The sequence below is a fragment of the Teleopsis dalmanni genome, chromosome 2, assembly GCF_002237135.1.
Source record: "Teleopsis dalmanni isolate 2A chromosome 2, ASM223713v2, whole genome shotgun sequence".
NCBI classification, from domain to species: Eukaryota; Metazoa; Arthropoda; class Insecta; order Diptera; family Diopsidae; genus Teleopsis; species Teleopsis dalmanni.
In genome coordinates this window covers 197222158-197248223 of record NC_051847.1, presented here as the reverse complement: position 1 = coordinate 197248223, position 26066 = coordinate 197222158, and the positions used below count along the sequence as shown (strand labels likewise).

General features: G+C 30.6%; 1 protein-coding gene across 1 annotated transcript in view; it reads right to left on the bottom strand.

The window, feature by feature from the left end:
• Positions 1 to 26066, bottom strand: part of LOC119683514 (putative uncharacterized protein DDB_G0271606) — a 280084-nt gene that overhangs the window by 164890 nt on the left and 89128 nt on the right. Inside the window, exon 2 of the mRNA XM_038097218.1 lies at positions 3915 to 4317. Within this exon, the coding sequence (XP_037953146.1) occupies positions 3915 to 4308 (394 nt within the window). The 5' untranslated portion in view covers positions 4309 to 4317. The remainder of the gene's footprint in view (positions 1 to 3914; positions 4318 to 26066) is intronic.

Here is a 26066-nt window from a genome sequence, read left to right as displayed (position 1 = left end):
TGTAAATGTTGGGACGTAACAAAGGGAAAATAAGGGACAGAGCTGAGAGAAAGTACAACAAAAAATAGTCGGTGAAGAAAGAGGAACTAAACAGTGGATGTAAGTACAATTCCTCAAGAAAATGTTTAATGGACAATAAAATAAATTTCACATTGCATTATGGGGCTTGAGTTCCACAACACTTCTCCCCACTTCTACATGTCAAGTAAACCTATTGCGCAATTATGATTAAACATTTGATGATTCCTCAGAAACTTTTTCTTTAAAATTCTACAAAATATTGATAATTAATTTTGTTTTTTTTTGTTTGAGGAGCAAAACGAGATCAAGGTACTTAGTCGACAGATCACGGTGCCAAGGAAAAGAAATAGAATTCTGCACAGTGATATAGATAAAGCAGAAAATACAAGAAGAAACACAAAGAATTACTTTACATTGCTATATTGTCAACATATTATTTCTACATCACAAAAGATCAGGTACTGGCATCGTTCACACCCAGCATATTATAACCCAACTGCCTTAGTCGGATTTTTCCAAATGCTGGACAAAAATAGAAAAAATGAGAGCTCTGAGTTGTCCACATTCTCAAGACAACAGTGATATACTGAATTTGTGAAAATCTTTGTCATCATGTGTTGTATGCTGTAAGGATCCCGATAAGTACCTCGAAATTCTATCTCTTTAGTTTGTAACGCCACAGATTGTTTGTTCTTATCTGCAGAGGTATATTCAACGGCTGATCTTTGCAATAAACGGTCTTTGGAATAAACGGTCTTTGCGATAAATCTTACTTTGTCACCGATGACTTTGGGAAAATTAAAATATGTATAATTTCCTTTGATTACGTTATTTATTATTCTTTTAATTACATAGATTTTGAATATATATTTTAATTTGTATTTGTCATTGACGTAACAAAATTTTGCTGACTTCCCATCAGGTTCTTTCATAAAGTCCATCAAAAATTTGCAGGAGTTATTTCCCTCCTGTTCATTTTCTCTTATGAACAGACTCACAAAGCTATTGTTGATCCAACAATGATAGGAATTCTTTGCCGAAAAATGGTTCTGATACTATACCAAAATCTGTACTGTTAACTAGCGTCGGTAAATCGCTAAACAGGCTGAACGATACTAGACTCGACCAAAAGCGATACACATTTGTAAGAACCCACTTTTACAAAAGAGAATGACATACTGCGATCTATAACATCTATAGTGTTAGGGGCAAACAGAGTAAGTAAGTACATCAAGTCATTCTTTAAAATTGTGACTTTAAGATTAAACTTTCTATCTTTATTTAATAAAATGATTGTATCTATATAACAGCACAAGGAAACAAAAAACAAACTCATTATATATACATAATTATTTTTAAAAATTCAATTTCAATTTCCATTTCTTCCACTGCATGAATTCAATTTTTATTTTTCATTTTTTTTTTATTTTATTTTTTATTGTATTAAGTCAGCAAAAATATAAATGCAAATACATTAAATAAGCAAAAAACAATAAGCAAAACAGTAACAAAATGAAGTACCGTAATCACAAGGATTTCAGAGTATTTTCGTTTAAATCAGCTTTCATATACCGAGAACACACCAACGAAAATATATTATTTGTATTTCTGTTTATTTATTCGAAAAATAAGCAGAAAAATAAACCAAAGGCAATGCACACTGAAAATTCAAACAATAAATAAAGCATTAACTTCATGAAAATCATGAAAATTTTAGAAGGAATTGCCAGGATAAACAATTTTTTTTTTTTATATTTTTTTTTTTCGGTTGTGGTTGAAGACTTAATATTCAGTATTTTTTTTAAAGAGACAACAATAGAAGAGAATGAAGAGTAAATGTAAATAAAAATAATATTTGTTTATTTTATACATATGTATAATATAAAGGATTTTAATATGTTAATTATTGAACTAATAAAACCCGATGACTGGCTGATATATTTTTATCAAAATTAAAATTAAATTCAATTAAGTTCATGTTCCATTTGGTATAATCATATTTTCACGGATCGTTTGACGATGGAATGTGGAATAGGCGCTAGGATATTTTTAACTCAAAAATATTTAAGAGATCCTTTTACACTACAAGCCCGTACAGCATCTTCCAAACTGAAGCTTTTGCTATAAAAGGGACAGATCGATTGATTTCTGAGAAGAATTTATAAAAATGTAAGATTGCAACACATATCTATCCGCGCTTGAAGGAAAACGTAAGAACAATTGCTCTATCTATGTTCAAATTTGTACAAAACCAAGCTTAAGCTTTGGGTTCCGTCTTCCTTAACACGCTCAGTAATATTTGCAATAATAGCATTGATTAGGTACTTGCATTCATCAACGCTTCTGGCTAGTTTGAACTTTCCATTACTCTACGCATTATTAAAAATATGGACTTAAGATGGCTTTCTTAGCTAATTAAGAAGCATTCGTTCCGCCCTCCAACTCAACTAATTAACTAAGAGTAAGCAATTATCTTCTACTGTAGAGCTATTATAATCACGCTATGCAACTATAGTAAGTACATAATAAAAGCCAGTAAAACAATGCAAAACTTAAGTGAACTCAGTGAGTAACCAGTGTAGAATATCATTATCTTGAGTTACTGGACACCGTGAAATTCAAGAAACTGAAACCGATGTTGAATAGCTAGAAAACGGAGAAGCACCTTTGGTAGAAAAAGAAAGTTTGATCTCATTTAACAGTTTTCAAATATATATCTATTATCTTTTTTGTTCAAGAACACCAGTACAAAAGCATACTTTAAACTAAACTAAGCGAGTAATATAATAAAAAAAAAGATGAAGGAATTGTAACAAAAAAAGAAAATATGAAGGGTTTGAAGAGTGGTAGATATTTGCAAGGAATATGCAGCGGAGCCTAATCTAATTCTTCTTGTTCTTTTAAAAAAGACCCGATCTTACTAAAAAGAATATAGAGTAGTAAGATCTAATATAGAAGAAAATAGAATAATAATAAGAATAATAATAAGAATATAGAATAATAATAAAGAATATAGAAGAAAATAGGAGATAAAATAGGAAAGTAGTGGCATTTAAAAGAATCTTAATAAGCCAGATATGGAAATATATTTGTAGGGATTGGGATCCTGCACAATAGACGAGAGTTTGGATTTTATTTTTTTTCTGTTGAATAGGAAATAAAAAATCCTAGTGAAAAGAAAGCATTGTTGAAAAGAGCCACTTCACTAATTCATTCCTACACATTTTTATCATTTATAATTTATTATGTACACTTATTATGAAGCTCTATGCTCCTCCTAGGAGTTAAAATAATTCATATATATTATATATATGTAGTTCATATTCATATATATGTTGTTACTAATGTTCCTAAAAATCTTCATGTTAAGATAGCCCATATTTAAAAAAGTTTTATTATATTTAAAACAATGTTCTTCTCAAAACAGCATAACATTTCCATTCACTAATTAAGAAATGTGATGAAAAGTCATTAAAGTTAAATTATTTATTATTTAATTTAACTGCAAAAAACACAACTTTAAATAACTCTAACGCTTTTCTTTATTCTCTTGATTAAAATTTTAAATAAGTTGAAGAAAAGAGTTTCTTAAGACAAGTCCACCTAAAGCAAACAAACTATAATGTCAGTTCTAAACAATTTCAATCCAATGAATTAAAGTTTTAGCTTTACAATTAAATAAGCTTAAATTATTTAACTTTGGTCAGAGACTTTAACCTTTCCGCTAACAACAACGACAACAACAACACTAATAGTCTAGGGAACATTCTCAACAGTTTTGTGAAATGTTTAAACCTTACAACAAAAAAAAAATTATATATATATATACATATATATAATACACAGAAGCACAACTGCGAAGTTTCTGAAACCAAAATACGATTCCAACTCACCTTTATTACTTGACAGGAACGCATCCAAGGGTTGTGCATGTAATTGCTGCGATTCCAAAAACCGTTTCTGATGCAAACATGTCAACGATGCATTTGCCGCTATCGTTGCTGGTGCAGCTGTTGGTATCGTTGGTGTTGCTAACGTTGTACGATGTACATTAGCTGGGGATGTGTTAGAAGACATTGACAACGACGACGATGTCGATGAGGATGACGATGATGATGATGATGCTGATGATAATGATGCTGATGCTGATGATGATGATGATGATGATGATGATGACGACGTTGACGTTGACAAAGTTGATGATGATAAGGTGTTGGTGGAGGAGTTAGTTGCGTTGGCAGGTGAACAACCATTTTCTTGCGCTGACGTTGATGTTTTCAATGGCATATTAGGAACCTGTAAATTGAAAGAAGAAAAGAAAATTAGTTATTTCGTCAGTGTTTCGTAGATGAGAAATGAAACAAAACTTGAAAAAAAAAGCAGTAATAATAATAACAATAATAATTTTAGCAAGAATACGTCAGTGTCTGCTGCAAAGATATGCATATACTCGAAGGACAACAATTCGTATAAATGAAGATAATTTTCCATCATTAAGTATATATATATACTGTTCTCATATATAGTCAGCAACGCATATATACATATATATACATATATACATAAAAAGATACCCAAGGTAAAGAAAAATAATTGCGAAATTGGCTTGCCAACAACGAAAATAAATTAAGACGTCTTAAGTTTTTCTTATGAAGAAGAAAAATTATTTCAGAAATCGACAGACAGAAAATACAGAAAAGAAAGGAAAATTAATTTTAATTTTATGTTGGCGGTATTTTTGCCTAAAATAGAAAAAATATTTTCAAAGGTATAAAAAAATTTCATAGCATTATTTTAGGCTTTGTAAAGGCATTTATGCGTGTAAGAAAAATTTATTGAAATTTGAAAGAAATTCTTTTCTATTTTCTTTTTTTTGCATAATTTAAAGTTTAAAATAAAATCAAATTTTCTATTTTTTTCTTAATTTATACTTCATAAATGTATATAAATACAGAATGTTTTCGATTTATATATCATAAATACTGGACGAAAATCCGGTAACTTTTTTGAAAACTTAGAAAAATCTTATGAATGGAAAAGAATTGAAAAATTCTACAATAATTTGACGAAAAGAATTGAAAATTTTTTTGTTGAAAAAACTACCTTTCTCTTAAAAATCCATGGATTTCAATTCAAACTTCATATACTTCCGGTATTGTTTTTTTTTGGCAGGTTATAAGATGAGTATCAATAAAGCAAAAAAAATAACGAATATTATAGTTTTGAATTACAAATTATTTTTAAAAATTCTCTTCAATAATCTCTAACTTTGAGTTGAATATTAAGAACAAAATGAAACGCTATCCGAATTTGAACAAAGTTGCAATATTACTGTCGTAAGATAGTATTTTTGTACAGTATTCACATTAATATATACAAGTATTATTTAACCTTAAACCCAAACATAGTTTCGAAATCCAAAATTAAATTATAGTATCTTTACTATGTAACGTTTTAGAAAACTACTCTCAAAAGATTAATTACTAATTGGTTTTTGACTTTGTTCAGTGCACCGAAAATTGAAAATTTTACATAATTTCATGAAATTCGGTTACAAGTTTCCTGTAATTAAATTGCTGTACAATTTCGTATTGTTAAGTAAGTGAAGAAATGCAATAAAGGTTTATTTATTACAAAATGTTTCCCAAAAGAGTTTGAGTTTGCTAAGCCTGTGACTTTCTATTTTCTTTCTACTGCAGACAAGCGTAGTACCTACCTTTCACTTAACGAAAAAGCGATTTGAAGTTGACGTGGAAATTATGAGGCAAGTGCAAAGGTCGCCAATAGCAGAAACTTGCATAAATCAAAACTGACTTCAACTATGAAAACGTAACAATGAAAACCCTTCATCTAACCTAATAACAAAAGATAGCAGAATGCTTAGTCATTTGAAATGTGCACTTCAATTTTATTTCCACTCCTTAAGCAAACACCTACTTTCCTTAAATGTAATTTTACAATTTTACAATTTTATGATTTTACAGTCTTTCAGTTTTTCAGTTCCTCAGTTTTCGTACTCGCAAAAGCCACAAACTTATTTGAAACCACAATTTTTAACGTTAAAAGGAGAAAAAAAAATGGGGAAAAACTGAAGAACCGTTGGTTGAGGTTCGGAAAAGAAATACCAACTAAAGTACAGAAAAGTACAAAATAAAACCAATTGAAATTACAATTTCGCCACGCGAATTTGTGAAAAAGTTGCAGCTATTTATATACACCAATGTATGTATGCATGTATCTGCTTGTATGAATGCAAGTAGGTAAGCGCTGGAAACTATTTAAACTATTAGCGCAGCGCACATTGCAACAAAATGTGATTGCAACCGACACGTTTGGCTAAGATTGTGTAAAGTTGTCATATAGCAAGAACAAAAAAAAAAATAAAAAAAAAAATAAATGTTTATAAAAATTTAAAAAAAAAACAATAAAATTGTTTTACGAAACGCAAGAAATGAAATTTTAACAAAAGTAGAAGCTACAACAATGCAACAAACTCGGTAACCGTAAGAGTGGAAGAACGTTGCAAATTGCATTTGCAGTGAAATGGGTTTCAGTTTGGAAAAAGTTGAAAGTGTGAAATGTGAAGTGTGGCAACGACCTGATTGCACTTTTCGTAACGTGGCTAAAAAGCTCAAATCAAATGTTGCCACCATATGAAATTTGGTTCCCATTCGGTTCTCTCACGTTTGAGTGTTTGTGTTGCGCTTGTTGCAGCTGTCAAAAACGTTTTAAATTGCTGCAGGTTAGCAGTTTGGACTATGTGGCATAACACGTCCTCTGCTTCTGCCTTGGTCACCATTCCATATCCCACTGCAAGAGTACCAGTATTGTTGTTGAATAAAATACTTTTCTACTTAAAACGTGATTTAAACAATTTTTTTTTTATTTCTTTTATTTCTTCTTAAATATCTGTTAAAACAAGAGTATATATACTCGTATATATAGCTTAGTTGCATGCAGTGTTGAACTGTAGTTACTTGATATATGAAATCGTTAATGCATTAGACAAAAACTGTAAAAATTTTTACTATCAGTTCTGCTCGTTTTGGCCTGCACCTATCAATCTAACATTGGGCACACCTTTCTGTGGTTGTTACTCATTGAATTGAGTTTTATGTCGATTGAAAGGTATTGAATATGCGATACGAACCATATACATACATACATATTAACAAAACTTAAATAGATACGTATCATATTACCACTAAAGCAAAACAAAAAAAAAAACAATGTAATTAGAAAGAATAACTGTAACTGCTAACGGATGCAGAATTTGTTACATGCTGAGTTGTAAATGTTTATAAGTAGAAACAAATTTGCGAAAAATTATTTTATTTAAATTTTTTGAAAACCAAAATTAACTATTTTCACACAATAAATCTCTTAGAAACGGTTATATATGCATATCATCAAATAAAGATCATTCTTAACAAGCAATTGATTACTAAGTTTGGGAAGGGTCCATTCCCGCACTGATATTATATTGATTTTATAGATATTATAGATAACATGCAACAAACTCGGTAACCGTCAACATATTTCTTTATTCATTATACGAACTAGTTATACACGTTCGTTGAAAAGTTTTGAAAGCAATGCCTATTAATCGGTGGAAACATCAAAATTTATACACCATTTTGACATTTCATTTTTTATGTGAAAACACTTTTTTTACAAGCCCTTTGAAGCTGACATATGGGTGATTTTGTCACACTGGAAAAAACCTAATATCATGCAATGGTTAAGTTCTTTGTTCTAGAATGTTTACCTGCAACAGAAATTCATACAAAAATGGCAAATGTCGTACAAAAATCTGCTCCTTAATATCCAACTATGCATCGATGGATTTTAGAGTTTTAACGTGAGCGTACAAGCGTTGAAGATGAACCACGTAGTGAGCATCCAAAAAATGAACTATACTTTACAATACTTTTACAAATTATTGAGAAATTCTTTGATATTGTTGGTAGAGATTCAAGTTTAAAATATAGATATCTGCAAATTCTCTAAAATGTTAAATACAACTTCCAGCCATCTTATCTGCACCTCCATTTCCTTTTCATTGAAGCAAATGAGTTATAGGTTTTGAATCAAGAGATATTGTTAAATTAGACAATAGTCCTAAATTGTTCAGTTTAGTTTAAAAGAGTTTTTTCATAAATAACAAAATAGATTTCATAGGTCGTACTATATTATTGTATCATTAAACAATAATGATAATGATTAGGATTCAAATCATTAATCATATAATCATTATATGGACCCCAATAATATTGTTTAATTTGTCAACAATTTTTAATTGTTTGAATCAATGTAGGAGTCTCTCTCTAGGAATAGCACAATAGAATTTAAAGGTCGTAGTGTATTAATGCCTCTTTTACTAATAATAATAATAATTCAAAAATCGCACTAAAAAATATCGACTATCTTATTTGCACCTCTAGCACGATTTGATCGAACCAAATGAGGTATGAAATTTTGAACAAAGGTATTGCTAAATTTGCAAATTGATAAATTGTCTGGATAAGTTTGAAATAGTTTATCTATAAATAACAGAATAGATTTCAAATCTCGAATTATTAGGCGATATATGGACATATTGTTGGAACCAATATAATTATCGTTACATATCTCAATAGTTTTTAATTTTCTGAATCGGTTTAGGAGACTCTCTCTAGAAATAACATAATAGATCTTATAGGCCTATTATTGTATCTTGGATTTATAATTAGTAGTAGTAGTAGTAGTATTATTAGCTTTATTTTCATTTCATTTTAAATTTGTTGCATTACATAAAAATTAATAACAATTACATTATATATATAAAGCTTTCAGCGATGGTATTTTAAACGTCTGTCGGGGGCTCTTCGAATTATAATAATAAGCATTATGCAAAATATGAATGCGTTGTTGAAACCAATAATATTGTTGTCAAAATATTTGTCAAAATTTTTTAATTGTCAATAAATTCATCAATTTAGAAGACTCTCTCTCTCTCTCTCACTCTTTCTCTCCCTCTTCCTCTTCGTCTCCCTCTCTCTTTTCGTCTCCCTCTCTCTCTTGTCTTGTCTATTATTGTAACATACATATATTATTATTGTAACACATATAGTGTTTTGTATAATGATGGACATTTTTTTAACTTGTTTACTATCAAAATTTAAAGATATATATTTTTTATTTAAAACTTTTAAATTTGTTTAATTTTATTAAATTTGTTTAAACTGTATTTCTTCAAAACCCATTCTATACAAAAACTTAATAATAGTTTATATTCCATCCACCTTTATATTCTTTGTTGGTTTTTTTTTTATTTGACTCTTCTGGGGTTTTAGAGGTATCTTCACTTCGTTAAACAAGATCTCTTCCTTTAGCATTTACTAGAAGACAACATTTGCACAGACAATACGACTTTCTATTGTTGTAGAGTAAAAATGTTGCAACTACTTTTCCTCTGCATTAATTAAAATTCAACACAATTTTTAAACATTCTCTGCACACTTGTTTATCTTAGTTTGCATAAAAAAATATCTGAGCTTGTTTTGGTATGAAACAAGGTATGAGACACTATCCTTCCTTCCTTCAAATAAATCCTACACAACAAAGACAATGTCTACAGCTGTAAGAGCAGCAGCAACAGCAACAGCAACAGCAACAGCAATGGCGATAGCAACATTTTTGTTTATTGTTTTTGCTACTGTTTTAACGCTGTTTTATGATTTCACTTGTTAACAGTGTTGTTGCTCTTTTTTTTGTTGTTTTTGTTTTTTATTTTTGTTGCAGTTGATTTTGTTTATAACTTAACGCTTAACGCTTTCGCAGGATATAAATCATCTAAGTACTTTGTGTGCGTTCTTAAACAGTGCAGCGCACAAGATACAATTGCAACACATAGTATGGCTCCAGATAAACAAAAGCAACGCGATACCCAACTCTGTATCAGTCCGGCCGGGTGTTTTCATTAAATGGCTATATAAGCTTCAATAAAGCACTTGTTGTTGGTACGTAAGTGGTCTATACTTACATACTAAATTTTATTAACAAAATTTATGTGTACAGAAAGTAAGTGACTGTGCCTGTTTAGTGTTTTTGTATGCTAAACGGAAAGCTGGGAAGCTGTTGGCCAAAAAGTAAGTGATTGCTTACTGTTTATGCAAGCTTAACATAAATTGGTTGGCTAAAAAGTAAGTAATTTTGACTTTATAACTGCTAAAGTATATTTAAAGTGTTTGGTTAATGTTATACTTTACACACTTAGAAGATTGTCGTTGGTGAGCTATTAAATAGACCACTTAAATATGAGAAAGTACATATCTATATATAACTATATCTAATATTTAATATGGTGTATGGTGTATACATGAAGAAAAATATATAAATCGTGCAACAAATAATGCCTCTACAAAGAGAATAGTATTGAAATTTAACAATCTAATATAATTAATTAATTCAATTATTCTACAGCTGGTTTATGATTTCATTCTAATATAAACATAGCAAGTGAATTTGTTTATAAAGCTTTCACAGCAAATTAACAAAACTCTAGAAAAATGTGCGAACATAAAAGTCAAGGCTTTGGGTCTATGGGTTGAGAAGCACTGACTCTTAGCTTCAAATTTGGCAGGGCACGAATTCGATTCGTTATACTTGCAGTCTCAATAAATTATTTACGAAAAATTAAATATAAATAGTATTTCAAAGACCACTGATGTTGGGTATATGTCAATACTCGAAACAGCTGTATGGTCAGTTAAAAATGCAATTAATTAAAATAATATAACAAAGAATTTTTGTTGTTGTAGTTCACTACTTTTCGAAAATCTCTTTATTATATATAATTCTTTAATACTCGTTACTCGTATATTAATACGTTTCTTCATTTTTTAGTCTCCTCACAAGTACCTATTTGTTATAATTAAAGTTTCTAGCTCAAGTCTAATTAATCTTAATCTTTCAATTCATATATGAATGCATTTCAACTGTTAGTCATTTACTGCTTCTATTTACTTAACATACATTCATGCATTATAACTATATTTCTTTAAGACAAAATCTTACAAAATACTTAAGACTTCAGTCTTCATGCTTCATACTTCAAATAAAACTTCTTCTGTCCTAAATTATGTGGCTTAAACTTTATACTAAAAAGATTTATGGCATTTGTAGGCAACGTTTCGTAAAGTGTTTAAAAGCTAATGAATTTAATTAAAGTTGTTTAACTAAATATCTATGGATATTTGTAGATACTTGTCTAAATGTGTGTATATGTGTTTGTCAGTATTTTAGAAATTATGGGCGGTGTTAAATGATTTTAAGATAAAGTTGACTTGTTGGCATTTTTATTATGAAATGTGATATTTTATGTAAAGTTTGTCTTCTCTTCTCAACATAAATTAATAGATAGTTTATCTTTTGTTATAAATACACACTCGATGATTTAATATTGCAGTTTAAATATAAACATACTATATATCTGGTTATTTATTTAATTATAAATATGCAAGAATTTTTGTTATTTGATATTATTTAGGAAATAATAGACTTTTATGTTTGTTAATAATGATTGACAAGCAGAAAATTACAATAATTAATTGATCTTCGATAAATTTTAAGCTTTTTTTCTGGGTATAAATTAAGCACATAAAATTCTTAGGTATAACTAACTAATGTCAGTTTATAATTATTGACCTAAAATTAAATATTTTAGTTAAAAGCTAAACTTTTTATTTATAATATTTTTTTTATATTTTTTTTTGCTTCAGATGAAATATGCATGAGAAAAGCAACACTATTTTTAAATCAATTTAATAGTTCTTAATTTAATATTGTTTGAATAGCCGCATATCTGTCTGTAGTGATTAAGGTTGTCTGTAACAAACAATGGGTGGTTTTCAAATCACAGTCGATGATGTTGAAAAATATTAATGCCTTCTTCGTATAAATACTGTTAAGTTCTAGGTAAGGAAATATCCACAGATTTGTTGCATCAAGGCGGTTTCAAGATTCTTGTGAAGGCTAGGAACTGGCAGATCTTTATTTTATCTTGCAAATATAACAGATTTCATTGTGCGTTATTTTTTTATCTTCAATAAATCTTATTAATACCTAATTAAGGTTAAAATTTTATGAATGAAATAAAGACATTAAGAACATAAATATTTTTGAAATATTTGTGAAATATTTCCATACGCCAAAGGTAATTGATTAGATAATATTTACTTTTGGACATTACGATAAACAAAACGTTTTTTTTTGGCACATTAATATTTATTAATAGATATTTACTTAATGTTTTGTTTTCGACAAAAATTTATTTATTTCACTATTCAGCTAATACTGTTCATTTATAAATTTAAATTAATCTCTTCGACGTCAATTTTGGAAAATGTTTGTTCGAAATAATTTATTGTTTTATTGATTTGACTTCATTAACATTCTAGACTGTGTCTCGAAGTAGAACGTTTTATCTGTTAGACTCGTAGCAACGTCTTGGAATTAAATTTAATGAAATCAAGTTTTCGAGCAATTTTTGTTATAAAAATGTGTATTCTATGCAAATCGGAATTTTTTCGAAGTGTTAAATTTACAATAAAAACGTGACTAGTCCGTAATCAAAGTGACATAATTTTTTAGATTTTTTTCGCATTTTTACACATTCAGCTGCTCATTCATGACCTAACAACACCTTTTAAAATGTCAAATATTATTTAATTATCTATTTGAACAGATCAGAGACATGAAAATGTCAATAATATCTTTACGCTGATTAAGTATTTGGAGGCGCCAAGTATCGAACAGTTTTGTGGCTTTTTTCCAATGCAAATCAAAATTGCATTTACGTGTTTTGTTAACATAATTTGGTCGCTGATTGTATGAGCCCCGAGCCTCGAGCCGCGAACCATCAGCAGAGAACCGTGGTAGGGGGGACACAGTTTGTAGTGCACACACCCAAACACTCAATTAAATGCGATACTTGATATGCATTTTAATTGTCAATGTATCTGCACTTAAATATTCATAATATGTGCAATTTGTTCAGTTCGATAAACACAGTTGAGATATCGATAACATTGTTTAATTTACAACCCTGAACCCAATCAACATGTTAATGTGTGTAGTTAATTTTTTCATTTATTTATTTACTGATGATATTTTTATGTAGTTTATATGTTTGGTTCATTTGTTTATTTGTTTATTTTATGTAAATTAATAAAATATAAAAATTCAATTAATTTACTTTTGACATTTGCACTGACAAGATATTGCATATACGCAATTGAGCCGCATGAATAGCATTTGTTTGCCTATGATTTTTCCATTTTTACCACAAAATTACGGCACTAATTTGACGGTAGTTGATTGAGTTTAAACATTAATTAACATTTATTAAAAACAGCATAAAACGAGTCAGTCAGCCACTCAGTCCGTCAGATACATCATATGCATAAATTTACTTAAATATTTATAGATAAATTTACTAATGAACATATTAGCTAAGGTTTTAGCTTTCGCTTCGGACTTTCAAAATAGATGACTTTTAATTAATTACTTAATTAGAAGCAGCTAATTAAGCGATTTGATAAATTATAAATAATCAGTTCATTTAATGTCAAATATATTTCTAACTCGTTTGTTAATCGGTTTTTAAATTATAAATGCCATTGATATTTCAAGCAGTGAAAGTTTTTTATATATATTTGCGAATTAATTCATCTTTCTATTTTTATTAACTGCATTATTTCACTTCTATTAATAATATTCATTTTTTATCGATAATTAAATAAATAATTAATAAATATCCACATTCTGAATAATTAGCGAATCGCGGGCTTCTCCTACCGAGTTAGCTAGGTGTATCAGTATCCAGCTCATATGGCTACCTGGACATAGGCAAAATTATAGGCAAACAAATGCTATTTATGCGGCTCAATTGCATATAACATACAAGAAGGGTATCTGATCAATAGCTGTGATTTACTCTCTCATTTACTCTCACTTGAAATTAAGTAACTACGGGGTGCTCTACCACCACCGAATTTTTAACAATTCGCGAATGCTGGGATTCTCTTAGGGAGTTAGCTGGTTATGCCAGTATCCAACTTACATGACTACCTCGATACAGAGATATCTCCGGCAAGTGCAGAACAGATGAACTTATCAATACTTACCCATCACTTGTCAAATCATATATAATAGCTATTGAGTTCAGGATAATTTTTCACGGATAATCACGGATTAAGGAACTCTTCACAGGTTTTACTTGTATGTGAGACCTCTTTCCATTTCTTTCTTTTTATATTCAGCCATTAACTTATAATAAATAGCATGTTCTCTGTCTAATTTATCTGGATGAAATATAAATGAATGAAATGAGGTGATATTCATTCAAAGATGTTCGGAATAATGTTTCAGTCATCGACGTTGCAAAACAGGTGGGTGAAATCTATTGTTACATTATTTCTAAAATGTCATTAAAGTCAAGATTACTAGAGTCAAGTCTTACACCGATGTTATTAACATAAATATCCCATAAATTAATTTTTAAATGATATTTTATTTATAGAACCTTCATTATTGAGTCTCTCAGTCTAAATCGCTTTCTCTGACCCTTTCTTTATACATATATCTCTGACATATACACAGGCGGTATACAAATGAAGAAGTATGGACATTAGGCGGAGAAAATGTAGAAATCGTTAAGGAATACAAGTATCTTGGAACATGGATGTATTATAATGCTACATTTAATAGACACTTAACTGAAAAATTGAGAGAAGCTAAAAAAGCTATTAACTGCTCTTGGAAAAATATATTTGAAAATAAAGATATACCGTTCAAAACAAAATTTCAACTCTATGAATCTACTACTAGATCAATAATGTGCTATGCGGCTCAGGTATGGGGAGTGCTACAATATGAGGAAGTTGAAAAACTTTTACGATTTTTTGTAAAAAAAATATGGAGATTACCGCTTAACACACCCAACCGAATGATTTATTTGGAGACTGGCTTGTCACCTCTGTACTTGTACACTTTAGAAATCCACTTCAAGTATATGTTAAAAGTTTGCAACATGGAAAGCTCGCGGTTACCTAAAATATTAGCTATATCTCTAATGCAGGAGAAGAGTCACTGTTTTAAAACGTGGACTGAATTAGCATCGGTTCACCGTGAACCGCTGATAATCGATAACATACATTCGTGGAAGCATTGGCAGCAAAATATATTAGTAAAAATCGGTATTGCGTTTAGAGAAAAGTTCGTAGCAGAAAGTCGACAAAGCTTAACTCGTGTTTTACACAGGCAACTTAATTATGACCTAGGCAACAACAGTTACTTCGCAGATCGCTTTAGCGCTGAAGCAATTGGATATATTTTCAAAACTCGAGGAGAACTGTTAAAGCTCAACAGCGCTCCCTATATGAACTCGGCAGACCCGAGATGCACGCTGTGCAATACTGGAGAAAAGGAAGATGTAATACATTTTCTTAGTAAATGTCCAATTTTAATGGAGCTACGGGTAAATTATTTTGGAAAACAAACGTTAGATATTAACGAATTAATGAGGCTGCTAAATGGTGAAAACTGGCATATGTTATCGATCTATGTGAAAACGGCGTCTCGTTATAGAGAAAATATTATATTAGAGGCATTTTAACTCCCATAAGCTGAAGTTCGTAAAAAAAAAAAAAAAAAAAACACAAATCCAAACCCGATTGACGGCAAATGCCATAATCGTATAAGGATAAAATTAGATATTATGTAAATGAAGTTAGGTTTTTCTTATTAGTTTTCTTATAATTATTTATAATATTTATGTTTTATATATTATAAATTATTGAAAATGTTAATTTTGTAAATGTAAATATGACCTAAATTTAATAAAAGAAATACTACTACTACTACTACATATTTTTTACATATTGTACCGTTTAAATGATATTATTAGCGTAACAGTACCATAAATCAATTTTAAGGCAATGTTTGGACCCCCGTTCATTTGTCTCTCTTTCTGAATCTCTCTCCCTTCCCCCTACCCCTCCCCACTTCATTTTATTGGTATATTATTCAGGGACTTCAAGAGCTGACTTTAATTGTCGCTAATTGCGCTGCATAGTAAATGTTTTATGGATTGTGAAATGTCGGCAGAATGTTAAATTAACAGGTAGAAGACAAATCAAAATTTCTCACACCAAACGCCAGTGGCAAACCAACATCAATTTACAGTGTATAGTATTTATGCATATTTAAGTAACACACAGCAAAGTTAACCCCTGCAAACTGCAATTCCGAAACTCAAATAAACTCAAATGCATAATTATTCAGTGTCGTCTTTTGAGTCTATACGACATTGTCATATTTATTGTTGCTGTTGTTGTTGTTGTTGTTGCTCGTGTTGTTAGTGTTGTTGGCAATGTTGCACTTTCCAGTTATGGAATTTGTAATATGCATTCCTACTGCTCGGATATTTGTTAAATCGCGCAAATGAAAGTCGAGAAAAAGTAATTGCATACAAGATAAAGCAGGTTAAAACGTTCTCTATTTGCAACACAATAACCAAAGCAACAATGAACCATTACAATCACCAACCCAACAACAACTGCAGCAACAACAGCAACACAATTCGGTAATAAAGTTAAGAAAAGTACAAGAGCAAGGCAACAACAAGGAAGCGCATGCAAATCGCAAACAGCAAATGGCATACGACGTATACGACGGGTAGTTGCAAGCAATCGCTGTAGAGTTAACAGTAGAAGTACAGAAAGCGCATTCTAGAGCAGACAAGTGCTCTATACAGCAGTTTTGGAATGAAGTGAACGCAAGGAGCAGCGTTTTATGCATATGTTATTTGCTCCGGCACAGCGGTAGTATCTGCTATAGCCCCACATATGCCACATATGCCACATCTGAAATTATTCAAATTGCATTTCGCTTGTTCTGCTGTAAGTGTTGCTGCTATTTGTGTTGTGTGTTGCTAGTGCCCTTTGGCGACGTTGTAAAGCTTCTGGATTTTTTTGTCACTTTGGCTGTTGCTGTTATTGCTGTTGTTGTTGTTGTTGGTAAAACTATTATTGCTGCGCTATTACCATTGCCATTGCCAATGTTGCAAATATTCGAGTAGCTTAAATATTGCTGTTGTCGGTTAGCTGCTGTTTCTGCATATATCAAATGCTTCGCTGATTTCCAAACATTTCACTCACAACATGGGGCAAACACTAAAAAAATATTCAGTGAGAAGAGGAAATGACTTTATAACTTCTTTTGTACGAAGGGCGTGTGCTGATTTGTGTTATGGCAATTAAAATGCAAAAATACTTTGGTTTCAAATGGTAATAAAATTTTAATGGCATTATAATTTAATAAGACACAATTGCTTTTTTTTTTTTTAAAAAAAAAAGAATCAATTTAGATATCAAAATGTAAATACTAAAATAGAAATCTGGAGAACATAATAATAATTCACTGAAAGATATTTAAAAGAATGTTAAAATACTTTTTAATTAAGAAAAACTTTAATTAATGCTACATATCAAAAGAACTATTTAATTGCAACAATTTTTTGCTCTGTTTCAATATCCAGACTACACCAATCCATTACGAAGACGGTCAACGTTTTGTCAGTCTCATATATATCATACGTCCAGAGTATGAAGTATTATAATTTAGCGCGGATATAGAAAATTATTTAAAGTCTCGCAGTCTGCAAGCAAGCCCAAGTATACCACATAAACACTACAATATTATCAGAGTGCTTCGCTTCACTGATAGTACAAAATGTTATTGCATATAACTAATGTTACATGCAACCAAAAAACCATGCGACCAAATTTGTGTGGGTAGAATCATATATCAAATTTTCCTGCATACGACCATACCAGTCGTAAGTTCATAACAAATGTTAGGTTAGGTTGAAGTGGAGTGGCGGCCTGATGCTCAAACCCTACCTTGAGCTTAAGTAATGACTCTTCATAATACCACGGATTCGCACTATTCATACGCGCACTAAAAGAACCCGTACCGCACGGTATGATTCCCCCATTTAAGTGAAATTGAACCAACCCACAAGTCTATATATACACTTAACCAAGTCCCTTATTTTGCAGGATGGTAGCAAAAGAAATCCCAAAAAAGTCATCCTGCTAAATTAGCGAATTCATTAAGTATATAGCTCGATCGGTAACAAAAGAAACCCCAAAGATTTTAAATCCTCTCTTATGCAAAAATGGACATTGACAAGCGAGGTAAAGTACAGAGCCACAAAACACCAAAATATCCCGAGTAGACCTAGTCTCACAGCTTGTTTTTTCAGTTCTTCTTGTTTGCAATCACCGTACCGTTCAATACCGATAGTGAAGGGCTCATCAGGCTTTATCTGAAGCAACTGACTGGTAGGTTGCTTGTGCAGTTCGACTAAAATCGATCTTAGGATCAAATAGGAATGTTCATCTGCCCAAGTATGTTTACCTGTACTCAAATATTTTTGTTTGATTGCCAGCTTGGTCCTTGCAAGTGGGATAACAGTTCATAATCTATTTTCGAATAGTAAGTGGAAACCATAATTAGGACATTTTAAATTAAATAATTTAAATTAATTTTGAATCAAAAATTAACTTTTTAACTGTACAGCTGTTTCAGATATTACCATATCTGCATCAATATCAAACTTCTAAAGTAAATTCTTTAACTCACTAATACAATTTTTAGACTCCAATTTATAAAAGGCGATCTACTTATACATGCTTAGAACAAACGCATAAACCACAGCTATAAATTTATGTTATATTAAAAGAAAATGACTTGTTTAAGTTAAAGTAGTTTAAATTTTAGTCATAGCATAAATCACGAAGTTAATACTTTTTGATAGCAAAGCCCTATACATTATTTTACATACATGGATATATTTTAACGCTGCAGTATTTTAATCAACGGAATAGATTTCTTTGATAAAAGCTTATGTCCTACTTACAAGTTCAAAAATAAAAGAACAACACTAAGTGACGATAATTCACCACCTTAAACTTCGTGGGACGATTGAGGAGCGTTCAAATACTTAAATTTAAATAAAAGTCGTATCTTCCAGTTTTTACACTTAAACATCTGCATAGGATAAATGCTAATGATTAAGATGTAGAATAACCAATAAATTATAATACTAAATTACAATTAAGTTTAAAGCTGCATTAAATCCGTTTCCAACTCTTTTCCTAGTCACATAATTTATAGAAGCAAAGCAAAGTTGTAAAAAATCTTGACAAAAATTCTGATATAACAAATTGCATTACCAATTCAGTGAATAATGTAATTTAATGTAGCAAATAAAGAAAAAAGTCCAATGGAGTTTAGATGAACTATACACCAGAGCCAGAGCCAGAGCCAGAGCCACACATGGTACAATGAAAAAAGGTGAAGTAGCAAAACAAATATGGCTACAGAGCATTTAAAGCAGTTAACGATATACATTTGTGCAGTTGACGTATAGCCAGAAGAGTCAGAAGAGTTGGTAAGGATGCATCCTTATATAAGCTGGATCATACGATCGTGCCATGATAAAATAATTGAACGTACACGCGGCATTTTATTGTCCAGAACTAGAAGCGCAAAAACACAATCTTCTTAAGACATTTTTCCCTTTTTTATGGTCTTAAATGTTGGCAGCTCTACGTTATTAGCCAAGCTAAAATGTCAGTAGAAAAACCGAATGGTATGGAAAAAAACTCCTCATAGTTAAACACACATTTCTTGTCTGTGAGGCCTTTTATGGTGTTTGTAATTCAATTGCTTTTGGATATTGAAACTTTATCGATACCGCGATCGGCACTGCAACAGACAAACAACCACGCGAATTACAAGTTGCTTTATGAGTAATACGCGCTTCAAGTGCCTATCCACATAGTTGTGCACAGCTGTGCCCACTACTCCAGAGAGATTCCTCGCAAAAAAACAACATCGCTTATTATTAAGGCATTTAAGGCATTTAAATGCTTACTCCGCTGAAAGTTGTGCAAACAACCGTGGCCCTTCTTAATGCATTTCGTTAAATGTTCATAAAACTGTTGTAAAATTCATGGATTTCGTATTTCAGTTGCACTCGGACGAGTACTCGGGGGCATTCTTCAGAGAACAGCTGTGCCCGTGCGCAGCCGTAAAGTGCACAAAGTGATTTAAGTTATGCGGCCTGGTAAAATCGGTAGCATTAAATTTGTTAAGTATATATAAAACTAGAGATTTTGTAGCGATATCGCCTTAGAGGAATTAATTTCGATATATGCGAATCGTGATCGTTTTCAGCTACAAAGTTGTGGTAATTAAAACCAAAAATGGCATAAAAAATGACGGATTTCGCTATTTATGACTGCAGATTGCAATTTTTTCTATAATTAATTTTTGCATTAATTTATTAATCCAGTTGATTGCAGCGTCTGTCCGTCCTTTGCAATTAAAATGAAAATTTACAATTCATAATTAAATTTTATAATAACTAAATTCTTCAGTATTTAAAGAAGTGCTTTTATGTGCTATAATTCCTTGCATTGCCTTAAGTTAAAAAAATAAATATTTCAAATGATTTATATTTGCGTTTACACTACAAAAATAAACAGTAAATTAAGCACTTCCTTTCCAAAAAGGATATTCTGAAATGCTGCAGAAAGGAAATTGTTGGTGTAAATGGCATAACTGCAATTTTGCATAATACCGGAAATTAGTAAATTTATGCGATAAGAATTCAACTTTATTTTTTTTTGTCACTAATAGTAGAAACAAATTTTTAAATTTTTACTTTAATTATTATAAAAATCAATAAAATGAATTATTTTCAAGAAATTATAGTCATTAATTGTGACATTGAATGATGCTCTTTATTAGTGTTGGAAATTGAAAATGTATGAATCAAAGCAAAAGTTATGTATAAAAAAAATTTATTATAGTTTAAACAAAAAAATATTAAAAGGATGCAATCAATTCAAAATCAAAATACAAAAACTGCTAAAACGGTGCTATAATGGGCTTGATACAAACAATAGGTCTTTACAAGTTTAAAGGCCACTAATCAGGTCATTACTTGAGTCACTGACACTGGTCAATGAAACAAGTCGCCGCCACAGGTCACAGGCAAATATTATGGACACAGGTCAGAGACACGGATCACAGATACAGGTCATTGACACAAGTCACTGAAACATTTCACTGATAAAGGTCACTGATGCAGACACTAGAGATCACTAACAGATAATACTGGCAGAGATCTCTGCCAAAAGTTACTTATACAAGTACAGATTACTTTTACACTGACACAGGTTACTAACACTGACCATACAGGTTACATCCACATGGCATTTACACATGTCATAGATATAGGTCACTAACATAGGACATTGGCATAGATCACAGCCACTGGTAACTTCTACAGGTAATAGTGATACAGCTGACACAGGTTACTCTCACTAACATAGGTCACTACTAAATAAATAGTAAATATATAAATAGTTCAGGAACCTTAAATAGGCGGTTTCAATAGGTTACTTCAACAGGTCACTGCTAGAGGTTAATTTAATAGGTTACTGCTACAACTTGCATCTGCTCATCATACACACAGGTCATTAATATAGGTAATTAACAAAAGACATTGCTAGATATCATTGTCACAAGTTATTTCCAGAGGTCAGTGGCAATGACACAGGTTACTGTCATCAATATAAGTCACTACTATAGGGCTCCCGTACAGAACACTTTCACAAGCTACTTTACATGTTACACATCCTTTCAACAGGTTACATTAACAGATTAGTTTAACAGGCTAGTTAAATTAATCACTGCAATAGGTTACATCCGGATCTTATATACACAGGTCATTGATATAGGTCACCAACACAGGATGCTGTCTGAAATGTGACTGATGTCACTTTTAGACATTACTAATACAGGTCGTTGTTATAGATAAGTATCACAGGGCACTCTCATAAAGAGATCTCTCTCTCTCTATATATATATCTGCCCTTCAATAGAAGACTTTGGAATCAGTTCGAGGAATTTTATCTACTTAAGCACGTGAGAAAATTTTATTTTGAAGCTTAATTCTGCAAATGAAAGTTCAAAATTCGGAATCATTGAAGTCTTTTATATAGCATAGACATGATCTCTAAATTTCATACTATCAACCATAAACCCAGAATGAAGTACAATAAAAAAAGTTATTTATAAATTATAAAGTAGAATTCAAACTAAATTTAAAGTCGTGAAAAAAAAGATTTCGTGGAAAATTGCCAAGTACAGAAGCCATACTGTAATCTTTCACTGCTTAACTAATGTAGACTATAGACATAATAGATAAGTACTTAATTTTATACTTAATTAGTAACTTTAAAAATAATTGAAATGAATTTATATTACTCGTCTGCCATGGCTAATGGTACATTAGTTAAAGCAATGCAAACAATTTTTTGCTTCGCAAAAAGATACTTAAAAGTAACTCAACAAATGACTACTAAGTAAACATGATTAAAAAATAATTGAAAGTAGCAGTTTGTTTCGGTTTAAAGATTAAAGCATAATAGAGACAAAGATTTTATGCTCAACATCTTTGTAAAATAATTTTGTTATGCTTTAAGTATTTTTAAAAGTAAATCCATTTGAGCTCTAAAATATTTAGGGAATGAACCACAGCTACAACAGATACAACCGATACAAGTACATACCATATACCAATGAATCTGTGAAGTATTTGGCAAGGGCATTAACAGGCAATAAAATACTGAGCAACATATTTTTATAAAACAACATTTACTACAAGCAACATGTACGAGTACGAATACGAGTAGTCTCGTCTCCATGTACTAAAGTTAAATAGTAAATTGTTGGGCAATTTACGTTGAAGCAGCAACGACATAATGTGAATGTCAGCAACACAATCGCATTGAAATCGGTACGCTATGAATAAGTGAGCCAAGCGGACTGACGGTCATTCAGGGTTTCGAAAACAGTTTGTTCCGATATCCAAGCCATCAGGTATGGGTTGGTTTAAAACAATCGAACATCGCGTATACACAATTGGACAAGATAATCAAGCAATTAAGTTGGCTTATATTTAAGGCATTAAATTTGCCATTGCATAAGACCGGCTTACTACATTCCTACCATGTTTTTACCTAAATTATTCTGATGTAAAAGTTTGTTACACTAAAAAAAAAAAAGAAACAAATTAAAAAACCACAAAAATAAGGAAAAGAAATTGACTGTGTAAAATGGCATTTTAATTGAATATGAACGGCAAAATTAAAGCGACTTAAGCCGCACTCTGGTATTCTATAAGACCTGCTTATGTATGCCCAACAAAACTTCCACACTTAAGCTGGTGAAATATTCCCCAGTTGCGATAATTAAGCTGATTAGGATTAAAGTTAATCAATTTCAGTAGTTTAGCCGATTATGCAAATAACGAATTAAAACTATTCAAAATATTTTATTTCTTTTCATTAGAAACCTATGGGAGCTCTAAAGAAAGTCAAAGAAAGAAATTAAAAAAAATTTCTTTCAAAAAATTAAAGAGAAAAAACAACTGTGCCGTCTACATGTTATACATTATTATGGAAAATATTTTTAAATATTTTTAAATTAATTTAATTCAGCTTTTTTAATAGAATTACACTAATTAATTACAAATAAATAATATAAACCGTCTTGTTCTTATACTTCTTTTAATTAATAAATTTTATTATTAAAATTTAATTAACTTCTTAATAATCTTATTTAGTTTTAATTATCTTTTAATTATGTTTAGCATAAGTTTAAATTATCTAGAATCATTCTGCAGAAGATTTTGATGGATTACCTTGAAGAAATAGCACGGAAAACTCATTGGTAGCGGCGACAGTCAGGTCGTACTCAAAGCTCTTGTTAATACCACTCCTTTTTTCAAGATAATCAATGGATATAAAATAAAGTTAAACAGCATTGTAAGGTGTAATAAACTACTTTTTAAGTAAAGTTTATAAAGCAAGATCAGCTGAGAGTATGCACAATATAAGTTCCGTTAAGGCTCACCTATAGACTCAAAACTAATTTTCAACGTCAGCTTTTCATAATTCCTGCATTCAATTAATGACTCAATAGGGTTTGTCCACAAAAGAACGTGTTCCGAAATAGAAAAATGTAAAGTTGTGAATGCTTTATGAATTTATTCTATAAAAAATGAAAACTTTTTTCTGCAATGAAGGACTTCAAAGTAGTATTCAGGGTCATCAAAGAGCAGACGGATATTACATTAGAAAGGTATCCATCATAAAACGTAGGTGGATATTACATAGGCATATTATTATAGGTGGATATTATACAAATCTGACATATTTAACCTCTATCGAGGCTGTATAGAATGTAGAGTTCCTCTTGGGTTATTGCCAAGCAAGCTATAACTAGTTTAAGATTGTTGGGATGTCTGAACAAGTTTCTCACTCTCTCTACCCGGTCCTTTTAGATCGTCACGTTTCATTAAAGTTCATTGAACAAAAAAATTGTAAATGGTCTTGTTATATCTTATTAAGTCTTAATTTTTCCTTTGTTATATCTTTTGCATTAACAGATTTCATGGGGTTTGGAATTGGATACCGGAAACAGGCGGCTAACTTAGAGCAAATGGCATGCTATATGTAAGTCCGTATCCAAAATCTTTGGACTTGTCCCCCTTAACCAATTTACTGTCAAATTCAACATCTTGAGTCTCTGCACCCAACTGATGCGACAAGAAACTGGCGGCAGACTTAGACCTAATGGCTTGCTATATGTAAGTGTGTATCCAAAATCTTTGGACTTGTCCGTATTAACCAATTTCCTGTCAAATTCAACATCTTGATTCTCTTCACCTAGCTGGTGTGGCTAGAAGCTGGCAATTGACTGAGAGCAAGCAGTTTTTTACATACAAGTGATTACCGTAAAGCTATTTACTCTTCTCTATTAACATGATTCATTTGAATTCATTCCCTATTAACTGGTTTACTTTGATAATAATGAAATATGGATGAAGATTAAAAGTAAAATTTTACTCAAAAAAGTAATCGAAATCGAGTTAATCGAAATATAGAGAAAACAAGCACGAGAATTTTAGAGGTGTAAAATCAATAAAGAAGCAATTTAATAATGTGAAATCGATATCCTTTAATCAACTAGAGGAAGATAATGACAAAAGAATAAGAATTTAATTAAAATTTATAATTTTACAATTTTTTTTGGATTGGTTGGTTGATTGGTTGCAGTGGCAGGTCATTAGATAACTTCCATGTACCTCAATTAGCGATTTTTCACCGTTTTGCTACCACATTCCTCGCAAGAACCCTAGTATAGAAGAGTAGAGACTAAATCCATTCCGCCGAATTTAGGTAATTTAATAGGTTAGTTTTTTGTCTAATATTTTTCAATATTCTTATAATTCTAATATTAATTATAAAAACTTATAACATAGTCGTCTCTCGATGTAGGGAATATTTTTACTTTATAGATAGAATTAGTAAGCTTCGTTCTGCTGTCTAAAAACTTAAATATTTATTGTATCGCATTTATTACTTCATATAATTTTTTATGTTCAATCTTTTAGAATAAATAATAATAACCAAAACGAATCAACCTAGAGAGAGAACCTTCAGCATCGAAACTAAATAAAGCCATTTTACATGTAAACTTATACGAGTTTTTAAAAGATTTCATTGAAATACATGAATAAACATTTTTTTTTTAATTTATTACAACATTTTTACAAAATTAAATATATGTTTATAGTCGAAGCGCTGATTTGTAAAAAAATTAATTAAAAATTCAGTTTATCAACCATAAATTTGTTTTAGTTTTACAGCGTCGAGGAGCGGTTTGTAAATATATCTATAAAAGCATAGACTATATCAAAACAATTAAAATTTATTATAGACTTCACATAAAAATTAAGAAACTACGCATAAGCCAGCCACCACGATTATTGGGATTTTTCATGGTTAGACAGAATAACATGGAAGAAAAAATTCACAGAAATAAATTATAACAAATTAAAATAAAATAGTTTAAGC